The 12247-nt window shown below is 36.7% G+C and overlaps 1 protein-coding gene across 11 annotated transcripts in view; it reads right to left on the bottom strand.

The window, feature by feature from the left end:
- The window catches only part of KDM4C (lysine demethylase 4C), a 293255-nt gene that overhangs the window by 254099 nt on the left and 26909 nt on the right, over positions 1–12247 (bottom strand). For all 11 annotated transcript variants that reach the window (XM_040541823.1, XM_040541820.1, XM_040541821.1 and 8 more), the window contains 2 exons: positions 9932–10107; positions 7303–7417 (listed from right to left, as the gene is read on the bottom strand). In XM_040541823.1, the coding sequence (XP_040397757.1) occupies positions 7303–7417; positions 9932–10107 (291 nt within the window). The remainder of the gene's footprint in view (positions 1–7302; positions 7418–9931; positions 10108–12247) is intronic.

Genomic DNA, 12247 nt, shown 5'->3' with positions numbered 1-12247 from the left:
AGAAGAATTGTGTTTGGTCACCCACTCCTCCCTTTGTGCACCCAACACTCACACAAATAAATATGCTAAAAAACCTACCATGCTTTTATTGCTTCTTTGAAGTGCATTAGATACAGACAGGAAAATACTACGATCAGAATTTCTGCACCATAAACACACAGAAGTATACAAACAATCTTCCTCATTTTATCTGATTTTTGTCTTCTCAGTATCTTTTCAGACATGACTCTTGCTTTACAGCACCCTTTTGAAAGGTGGGAACAAAACCAGAAGCAAGTAGAATCTCTTTTGAAACAGGCACTAAAACAAGATGTGTAAATGAAGGAACGTTCGTATTAACCTAAACTATGAAGAGATCATATACAGAAAGGACATTTCGCAATCACGTGCTAAAACACAAAACTTTCTACTTTTTAAACACATTAAATCGCATTGGGACTTCTCTTAAAGTCAATGCAGTGTGCACATACAGGATTCTACTGTGAGATCAGAGTTCTGCTTATCTGGCCACAATGAGACCGAGGCAATTAGCCAAAATCAGGATCGTGGCTTTGAGTCACACTGAATTAGGCACGTTTCATGCTCAGCCATGCTTATTCTCATTCTCTGCCATATCTTGTAGACACTTCTACTCAGTGACCTTTTTTTTCCAAACTAAAATAAACTGTGACCAGAGAGCACTCATCCAGTCTCCGTACCCATCATCACTCGTTACCAGAAGTTCATTCCAATTCGTATGTTATTGTACTTAATTCTTATATAAATATAATTATCTTTCTTGTATTTTTATTGTTCAGTCACTGTTACTGTAGGAGTTCATGTCTCCTCATTATGCTACCCAGTAACTTCCAGTAAACACTACTATAAAGAATACCATACAAGTCACATATCTAAAGCAGATAGTTCACAAGAGAATCTGTAGGACTATCTTGGCAAGGATGGAAACTCCACAACCTCTTTGGGCAACCTCAGTCACCCTCACGATAAAGAATTGTTTCCTGATGTTCAGAGGGAACCTCCTGCATTTTAGTTTGTGCCCACTGCCTCTTGTACTGCACTGTGCATCACTGAAAAGAGCCTAGCCCTTTCTTCTCTGCACCCTTCCTTCAGGTATTTAAACACACTAATGAGATCCCACCAAGCAGTCACTTCTCCAAAATGAATAGTCCCAGCTCTCTCAGCCTTTCTTCATTTGCTCCAGTCCCTTCACCTGTGGTCCTTCACTGGACTCTTTACAATGTCCAATCCTCTCTTGTCTTGAGAAGCCCAGAACTGGACATGGTACTCCATGCGTGTTGTTTCACCAGCAAGGAATAGAGAAGAAGGATCACCTCCGTCAAGAAACCTGCTTGCATCACTCCTCTTAATGGTATGCCCAGGACACCATTCACCTTCTTTGTGGTAAGGGCACATTGATGTCTCACGCTCAACTTCGTCCACCAGAACCCCTCAGGGCCTTCTAAGCTGATCAGCCCCCAGGATGTACTCCATGTGCCTGGGGTTGTTCCTTCCCACGTGCAGGACTTTGCATTTGCCCATGTTGAACTGAATAAGGTTCCTGCCAGCCCATTTCTCCAGCCTGCCAAGGCCCATCTGGATAGCACCGTGAATCTCTGGTGTCAGCCACTCATCCCAGTTTTGTGTCATCAGCAAACCTGATGAGAGTTCACTCTGCCCCATAGTCTGGATCATTAACTAAACCCAGTATTAACCTCTGCCATTCACCAGTAGTTACTGGCCTCCAAGTAGACTTCAGCCCACTGATCATCACTCTCTAGGCCTGGCCAAACAGCCAGTTTTCAATCTTCTCTCCTCATCCACTCCACATTTCTTCAGCTTCTGGCAGGATCTTATGGCAGACAGTGTTGAAAGACCTACTGAAGTCACGGTAGATGATACACAGTCCTTTCCCTTCATCTACCAAGCCACTCACTTCATCACAGAAAGTTACCAGGTTGGTCAAGCATGACTTCCCCTTGGTGAATCCATGCTGACTACTCATAATCACCTTCTTGATCTTCCTGTGCCAGGAAATGGTTTCCAGAATTAATAGTAGTTCTACTGCCTTCCCAAAAATCAAGGTGAAGCTGAGTGACCTGTAGTTCTCTAGGTCCCCATTCCTGCTCTTCCTGAAGATGGCTGATAACTGCTTTCACCCAGTTCTCAGGCACCTCTCCCAGCCACCATGAGCATTCAAAAGTAATCAAGTGGCATCACAACAACGTCAGGCAGTTCTCTCACTATTCATGGGTGCCTCCCATCAGCATTCATGGACTCGTATTATGCCCAGTTTGTTTGCTTTTTTTCTAACCTCTTTTCCACCAAGAGTAACTCTTCCTCATTCCAGACTTTTTCCCTGATCCCCAGTACTTCAGAACTCTGAAAGTAGGTCCTACTAGTAAAGATTGATGCAAAGAAGGCAGTCAGCCTTTTCCATGTCCTTCATCACCAGAGTCTTCGTGCCATTCAGCAGCAGGCCTGTATTTCCCATTTTCCTTTTGCCACACATACTTCAGAAGTCATTCTTGCTGCCTTTCACACCTCTCACCAGATTCAGTTCCCGGTATGCAGCTGGAAAAGTCAAAGCCTATCTGCATATGTGGACAGTGTCCCTGTGTTCCTCCCAGGTTAGCTGTCCTGTGCATCCACCTTCTATACACTGTGTGTTTATCTTTGTTTTGCCAGAAGCTCCTTGTTCATCCATGCAGATCATTTTGCCTTTTTTTTGCCTGACTTCCTGCTCACTGAGACGGACTACTCTTGAGCTTGGAGTGGGGTGAACATGAGCCAGCTTTCATGGGCCCTCTTCCCTCCAGGGCCTTATCCCATGGGAGTCTTCCAAGCAGATATCTGAACAAGTCAAAGTCTGTTCTCATGAAAGCCAGGGTTGTGGTCCTGCCTTCTGTCTTGACACCTCCTCTTAAGATACTTAACTCCACCATCTCATGTTCACAGCAGCCAAGGCTGCCTTAGACTTCCACATTTGCAACAAGCCCCTCCTTGTGAGTGTAAGTTGCAGCAAACAATCTCTTCTCATTGGCTGCTCTACCATTTTGGTCAGGAAGTTGTCATCCATGCTTTCCAAGAACATCCTTGATTGCTTAAACTAAACCCTGCTGCTCCCCTGCAGCCTTCTGTTAAGTTACAACTCAGATGCAATCCCTAACTTATCTCTTGGTCAAATCCAGATTTGACAGCTAATGTTAAGGTTCTGCTTTAAAATCAAGTTAGTTGCTCTTTGAAGGATACAGCGGGAAACTGGAGTACCTCTGATGCTAAAGTTAGTTATGTTAGAGATGCACCTACAACTCAATTTAACAAAAAAAAAAAATCAACTTTTAACCTGCAAAATCAGCTGAACCAGTCACTCTGTATTACTAAACAGATGTGCTCCCCACAGCTTAGGTATGGGAGAAGGCAGGCGTGAAAGTAATATCTCATCAGGAAGAATAAAATTAAGGGAAGGGAAAAGGAAAGATGTTCTATCTTGAATACAGGAGCTGAAAGAATGGTAAGAAAGAGGCATGCCAATGTTTATACATGCTTTTTCCAAACCTTGGCTTTCTCTACTGTACAGCAGATTTCTTTCACAGCACAGTACTCAGATGTGTTTTATGATGTGTTAAAAACATCAGATCAGTCAATTTTCTTTGGACCTTCTCTTGAAATCAGGATTTTTTCCTTAGCTACTAGATCAGTCTTTGTAGGGGTTTCATATAACTTGCCCGACCTGTCCATGCAAAATTTCTAATGAAATACTTTCTAGATAAAAGACCCAAAGGAAACAAAAAGTTAATTTCAGCTCCTAATATCTCATACAACAAAGAAAGAACTAAATCCACAGCCTCAGTGATTAGTGGTATGATTTAAACAACCGGGTGTGGCATGGAAGTAAACGTCCTGAGGACACAGACTGTACAGAAAGAGTACGTGAATCACTCTCCAGGTTTATTCACCGTTAAAATTGTCAGATGAGTTAATAAACTTATGATATCAAAAACAAAATAACTCTCCTCTTTCTTCTCCATGACAGGGACAGTAACTTTTTGCAGCTGCTTCACAGCTTGGTCATTCACAGTCTAGGCAGGCTCAACTTGGTATTACATTCAGGCTAACTTACAAGCAAGAGAGCTCTCTTGAAATAACGTAATAAAAAAATCACTTCTCAATTAAACTTCCAAACCAGCCATAACCACTAGGAGTTCATAATCAATTCATGGATCAGTTTAACAACTGAAGCTAGTAAGACTGGTGCTTTATTATTGACTTTATAAACCCTGTCAGAAATGTTAATTTTCACTGAAGTACAGATGACCTTATAGCAACAGAAAGACAGAACTTTGAACATCTAATAATGTTTATAAGCTTAACAGAAATAATGTCTTTATAACTTACTCGTTAGTGCAATTATTTTTCTTGAGTTACTCACATTGCCTTTCTCCTACAAAACACTATAATTAAATGTAAAAGCAACCAAAATGTCTATAGCATAGAATAATATTTCAAGTAAACAATCAACTATCTTAAATTTATTTTCTACAGAGTGTACAGAACACTCATTCTTTCAGGTTGTTTCTTTATTCATAAAAAATTAAAGTGTTCAAAACTGAGAGATAACCATAAATATATTATAAAGAAACGAGAGACTAGAAAAATCCATGTATCTCAAGTATGAATTTTGAATCATTGATGATAGTTGTCAATTTTCAAAACATGTATTTATAACTTTATTCCTGTTATTTTTTCCTTCATTATAACAGGTTTTATAACTTCACCCTTCCCAAACTGCTCAGAATCTGTCATCCTCTGATCTAAGAAAATCAAACAAAACAAAATCTATAAACTCTCCAGCATAATGCTAGTAAGATGCTGGATTCCACAAATCAGAATATTATTTCTTAAATTATCTAAATGGAAAAAATAAGGCTTCATCGTGCTTCAGTTACAGATCTGTCAATATAAAATTGAACTCACCATGTGAAAAAAAATATATAAGTGGTAAACTTTTAAACCGAAGAATAAAATTAGGCAGCACAGCAGCATTTCTCACTAGTTTTGCTGGCCCAATTATATAATCCACTTTCACTAACTTCCTGGTATTTTCTATCCAGAGTTCTGCTATATATTTGTCATTCTGTATTAAATGTAATTTCTACAGCACACTGTTTTCTATAAAACACATTGTATAAATAGTAAGCATTTCTTTTTGTTTAGCACAAATAGGCTCTTATGCCAAATTAACCCTGCCATCCACTTTCTGCTGTACATTGCCCCAAATGTTAGCTAACTATATTCATCCCTTCTCCCCAAATAATGACAATCCTGAAAGAAAATGATTGAACATGTGAAAACAATTTCTAATTCAAAACTGAACTGGAAGAAAAAAAAATCTTTCTTAGTACTATCATCAAGACACAAAAAAAATATTAGTTGCCCAAGTGCACCATCTGGTGGACAAAATTAACTTTGGCAAATGAGAAATGTTATGATCTGGAATCTGCAATTCTCTCATCAACAGACTGGTACCAGGGATTATTCCTTCTTTTCCTCCAGACCCTCACCGGGCTGCACACCCTGACATAGCTTTCACATTAATTGTTCTGCCTGTTCACTCTTTCCTCAGTGTTTCACTAACATTTCTCCTTTATGTTTATTTTTAAATAATACCTATTTACTCAAAACCAAAATGTTGTTCTGCTTTGGTTTTGTTTTCTTCAATTCTACCTAGTGCTATTTTATCCCACATTTCCTGTAACCTTCCATGCTTTCTTTGTCTCTTCTTCCTATGCATCTAACATTTGAGTTAGGATTGCTGAATGCTGCACTTCTCACTTCACCTGTCAGGGTTTTCACCTCCCTACCTCAGCCCCCTAATCGAATGACAGTGCAGTTCCATGAGAAAAATCTCAGACTCTCTCTTTGACCAGTCAGCACTTCAAATATTACTGCTTTCTCTTTTCTTTGGTCATGTTGCTCATTCAACAGTAACCTTAACATATTAAATACCAAAGAACACAATCAAAACAAAAGTGTACAATTGTAAAATGCTATCACAAAATGCATTATCCGTCAACATCAAAAAGAAGGGAAGGAAGAAGGAAGGAAAGGAAAAAAACAGGCAAGCTTGTATTTCTTGAAAGAAACACTCTTTTCCTGTGCCCCAATTTGGTCTCCACAAAAAACAGCTGTCATCTGCATCTGAAGTGGCTCTTCACTGGAACACCCCAAAGCAGAATCCTGAGGTAATTTTCTTAATCGTTTTTATACAGCTACTTTGACACACAGTAAAATTTTGACTTGCTGCTGTCACTAAACAAAAGATCACTTGACATTTATTTATATATGTCTTTAAAAAGTAAAAAAAAAATGAATTGCCTTAAACTATCTTGGCTGACTGCATTTATCTTTGGACAAAAGAGTCTTTCAGTAATTTGTCTTCTGTGAAGAAATATGAAATATTAGTGGGGCCTCAGACCATCTGCCACAGGGAAATTCTACCTTTTTTTTAAATGATTGGAGAAGGGAGTTACATAGGACATGAAAGAACTGAAGAACTCTACAGAAGACAGGCTCCCCTGGATAAAAGTTAGTCCTGCATTTTGTAAATCTTCAAACCTTGTTTGAAACACTAACATTTCCTCTATTCATCTCATTACTTAAATAATTCTATTTATCTAGTTCCTATTGCTGCTTATATAGCCAGTTTGATACCAACAGATCTTCTGTAATTCTAATAATAAGATGCGTGTTATGTCCCTTTTTATCCATGGAGATCTTCACAAGTATCCCGTAAAACTCATTTCCTTAGGAAGCTCCCTTTTTGTCTATCTTGATTCAGAGGTATACAGTAGTCATAAGCTCATTTCACAGAAATCATAGACATTCCAAACATGTAGAAAGTACAGCTATCATTTTTCCTCAATGAAATAAATCAAATATTTCATCTTTTAATTTTAAAGTTACTCAAAATATCACTGAACTTCCACACAGGTACACTGTATGGAATGCATACTGAAATGTTAATAAATATATTAACAGGAAGGCATCTCAAAGCCCTGAAGAGTTCCAAATGGTTAAAGGGCAGTCTTATGACCAGGAAGAATATCAAAACCCTACTGTCTAAGGATAGAAGTGTCTTTGCAGATGTACAGTTAATTTCAACCTTGCTTGGAGTCTTTAAAGTAAGTAACATAAAGATTCCAACAAGACAGATTCTCAGCCACAAAACAAGAATGTATCCTTTAAGTATACTACCCGTTAAGAGGGGACTAGAAGAGAAACTTCATAAAAAGCTATGCATACTTTATCATAAATGCTTCCATTGATATCTGCTCCATAAATTGGTGCCACAAAAGTCAAGTTCTTCCAGTATTTACGTTCCAGGTCTTCATAATCTATGTATCTTGGGGTGCAGTATCTGCAGAGGAAGAGGTAAGGCAAATGTTCAGCATAGTCTTTCAACAACCACCTTCACGATGGACTATGCTTTTTTGATCCTGCAAACTGAATTCTAAGAGATCACTATTTCAAATCCCCTTAAATAGAGCAATTACTAGTTGAATTCCTAGTTTCATAGTTTACCACAGAATGTAACTTCCTTACGTGACAGCTGCAGTCATTGAAGTTATACACCTACCCATATAATATTTTCTTAAATCTAAACAGCAGCTAAACAGAACATGTGCTGGTTGCCCTCAGGCTGAGAGCCTTCTTTTTGTTCCTCTTCTGAAAAAAAAAACATATGGAAGAGCCACTTCTCTGACAATTGACAAGTATTTGCTATTTTTTTGCCTCAATACTAGCTCTCCAAAGTCAGAGACAGGGCCTGCACAAGTCCCCGTGAAATAATTTTAGTGTACTAATTCCTCCAAGCAGCAGCTATGCCAGACAAAAACAGTACTTTGCTCTCTTCCTCCTCCCCTGGGAAAAGCTTTTAATAGAAGGAACGTTTAGAACAGTGGTACAAAAACTTCTCTCATGCAATGAAAACAAGATACTTAAGAAAGCAAACAAAACTAGTTAACAAAACACATCTTAAAGTATTCTCAGCAACAGAGTTGCTGTTGCAATTATTTCTCATGATATAGCCCCAGAAATCAGCCTGTATTTCTGACTGGCTCTGAGTGAAATGGATACATAAACTCAGCATAACAAGTATCTCAATTATGGAATGCAGGTATGCCCATATTTCCCAGAAAACATAGTGGAGAAGCACCTTGGTTAAATGGTGAAGTGACAATGCCTAAACACATAAAAGATGGAATGCATTAGATTGGGCACACACAATTGTTTTAAATGAAACTCTGATTTTCATTCAGATGTTCAAGGCTCTTCCCTGTTTTCTAAAAGAAAGGGATAGCATCACAATTCTCAGGAAAAGCAGCTGTCCATAACAGAGAAGCTTTCTTCATTAAGGATCAGAAGTCTTTTTATAGGAGAATGGAGTCTCTCAGCTGCTTAACAGTTTAAGAAAAATAGCCTGTATTAAGAGATAAGAGATTATATGACATTGTCTCAAGAGCAGTTACAAATATTCAGAAAGAAACACACAGCTAGTAATACAGGTCCTCCCAAATGTTCTTAATTTTAATTATGAAGTCATGAACTGCTTTCAGGAAAACAAGTATGAAAATTGAAATCAGATATGCTTCCAAAATATATTCCATGATAAGAAATAAAATAAACATAACTAACATCATGATACATAATAAGCCTTCACAGGTATTATGCATTCTCAAACCTATTTCAAGAAATTAGTGTTTCTCATCTTATCATAAGTTAATCAAATGCATATATATATATGAATATATAACATAGGAATAATTTTCTTCACATACTACAGAGGTTTTGTACTTCATTCTTCCCTCTAACAGTTAATGAACAAATAATTTGTACAACTACAAAACACATTTCCATTCCTACTTATCAGTAAAAGAAAACTCCAAATATGATAGCATCAGTTTTTCACAAGTAATATACGGAAGAAACATACTGATCCTTTTTTTTTTAATTCAAAAAGGAGATCAGTTTTGCACTTTTACAAAGGAATAGATATTATCGAACATTTGCTGAGAAGCCTCTTTAAGAGCCTCTTTAAGAGCTTTAAGAGCATCTACCCGTTTTTCCTGATCTTGATTTCTCTCCATATCTTTTAACTTCTTAAATTAACTTATAAGAGAAACTTTCCTTCAAACCAGTCCAGTGTTACATTGTTTTCTCTAATTCATTACATTCAAATACCTTTTCTCTCTAAGACTCTTTGAGTCACCATGAAGAAACCACTTCCCATCAGGTTACGGGAAGTAATGAGGTAGAATTTATTCTTTTACATTCCCTCTTGGAACGCCCAACACTTCGAAGCTTTTTAGTATACTACTTAGCCCTTCATAGTACCCTTTTTTCCTTCCTTAATAGCCATTTTGCCATAAGCAGAACATGGAGGTACACTATGCACAGCTGCATTCTCTAACATTAGTAAAAAAAAATTTAAGTGAGTTTAAAAATACCTTGGGGTGTGTTTTTTTTTTTTTCAGAATTAAATGTTAGGTCATTCCAGTATCTAGGCCAAATAAGTAAATATTACACATTAATAAAGGTATTCAAAATAAAACTGAGATATAGGTCTGTATCATCTTCATTATTTCCAATATATGTGTTTGTTGGAACAGACAGAAAAACAGGTAGAGAGCAAAAAGAAAATATCATGTGTCAGGTTTTTCAGAAGTTTTCTTGCTACCATAGTACCAGCCACTTTCAACAGCAGAAATAAGTAAACTTCATATTGTGGTATTCTTCCACAACTTAAAGGACAGGAAAATATCAAGTGAGTAAATAAATAAAAAACACTAGCAGCGTATCACTCTTCAAAGAAATCACATTATAGGAACAAATAAACATTTTTCACTTTAAGTAAGGGCCCCCATATACATACTTGTCACTGTTGGCCAGCTGCTTGAACTCCTTCACTGTCATTGGCTTTTTCTGAATGTTATACTGTGTGAAGAGCCCTGACTGGCCAGTGACCATCTGCTGAATTGGAGCAGGAATTACCAAATCTTCAATATCATCATAATGTTTTCTTGGCTTCCACTCTTTTGGTGGGATAACCTAAAAATTCAAAAAAAAAAATGTGAATGTCAACAGTTGCCATACCAATTCAAAATATTCTGGAAAATCCAAAGAAATGGTCAAATATGCCTACACGATGAACTTACTGCTTACCAGCTGTTTCACATAACTAAGTGACCATGTAAACGCTCCTAGATGATACAAAAACCAATTCAAAAGAGCCATAGCATCACCCTCCGTTCCTCAGTTCACAAGCACCAACTCACTAATCCACAGCAATTCAATCATGTGTAACTGTGCAAACAAGCACATACATAACTCGACAGAATCTTTAACAGTCAGAAAGCCTTATAATGCACAAGCATCACGTGCTCTGATACAAAATTGTTATCCTCAGTATAAAAAAATAGATTCATACACACTTGACAGTCCTTTGTCCAAAAGTTGTTTGGTGTATACAGTATGAATAATTTCATTTTTTTAATGAAAAATTTTTTAAATTCCAGCTATTTCAGATAACTGTTGTCTGTATAACTCACATAAAACTGCAGGGTACAATTCTATTACAGTAGGAGTTTGGACTCATTAAGATGTACTGGTTTTATATTAACATAATTTAAAGCTCATAATTAAATATTAAAGCTATGTGCAGATTAACCAATTGTAAAGTTAACACTTATTTTAGATATCAGAGATCCGTCCAAAGTCTACAAAAACTCCTCAGTAGCTATTAGTGTTACAATTAGAGCCATTAGAAATTTCAAAGAAGCCTGTAGTCACAGAAGTGCTCTTTAACAGGCTGTGTAATTTTGAACGTTCTGTTTAAGTATAATCCGAAAACAAAAAAATTCTCTAAATTTGAAATCACAAGTTTTAAAACAAATCAGAGGGGCTTTTGTTGTTGTTGTTGACTTTTTTTGTGACCTTTTTTTTACTTTTACTTGCCAAAAATACTGAATGATGTATACTTTGCGCCACTCATCATTAGAGATTGTAATGACATCACTCACAGAAAGTAAAAATCCTAAAAAAAATACTTTTAAAAATAATTTTAAAAAAATCACCTAGATCCTGAGATCATTTGCTACCTTTTGAAAACAAACACAAGTGTGCAGATTGTAATGCACATGTACTCAACAGTCCATCCCGCAAAGAAATCTGGTCAACACCAATATGCACTGGTAGCAAGTACATACTTAAGTAGATATACCAAGCTGAAGAAAAATTATCAGGTAGTAATATACTTCCATACCTAACATTTTTACTTTAAACAGACTTTTTCTTTATCTAGTTTTTACATGGATGGAAATCCTTCTTTTCCTTCTCAACTACCATGTGACTTTACCTGTACAGGGACTTAAGAGCTTGTTTGAGTGTTTTTGGCTTTTAGAGAAAAAGTGAGTGTATCATCTTGTGATTCCTACTTATTTCTTTCACGCAAATCTTAAGTTATACTCCCATAAGCAAAACACAAAATGTTAGTTTGGAAGCAAAGTACTCATGCATTCAGAATATATGCATATAAATCACAGAGATTTCCATTTTCATGATTATTAAGCATGAACTTAATACGTTTGGCTCAACTAGATGAATACTGAAAAGCAAAATTTGCATTACCTTATTTAATTCAAGGTCAGTGTGTTTTAAGCAATAAAAACATTTTTGTGAATACTGGTTCAAAATATCCACTTTCAGCTGGAAGACGTTTATTACTGTTGTAGTTAGAGTAGTCATTAGAAAAGTGAATTGTGTGAGTACTGATATGCTAAACATCATTTTAAATGAAAATAGAGTCTCCAACACAAAGAATTTACATTTTCTAACAAAGGTCAGGGCCAGATGTAGAGGTATTAAAGCATCATGTCCAAAGTGACACAGTCACAGTCAGTATCAGGGTTGAAAATAGTAACTAAGTCTCTGTATTTTTACCACTGATCCATCCTAACAAAGTCTCTTCACACTCCTTTTAAAAATAATAACCTCTCTGAAGTCAGGCAAGTTAGGTTTATGACATGGAGGCAACCTAAATCAAAATCATCAACCAATTAGTTCAATACTCAAATATAAAAAGGAAAAACTAAGGCAAGGCTTTCTCAATTTATCTACATACGTACAGCAAACATCCTAGGCATATTAACACTACCCTATGTTACTCAGTGTGTTAAGTATTCTGTTTTAT

The sequence above is a fragment of the Cygnus olor genome, chromosome Z (genome assembly GCF_009769625.2).
Source record: "Cygnus olor isolate bCygOlo1 chromosome Z, bCygOlo1.pri.v2, whole genome shotgun sequence".
Classification (NCBI taxonomy): Eukaryota; Metazoa; Chordata; class Aves; order Anseriformes; family Anatidae; genus Cygnus; species Cygnus olor.
The sequence above is the reverse complement of the archived record's forward strand: the minus strand, read 5'-3'. Positions and strand labels throughout refer to the sequence as shown.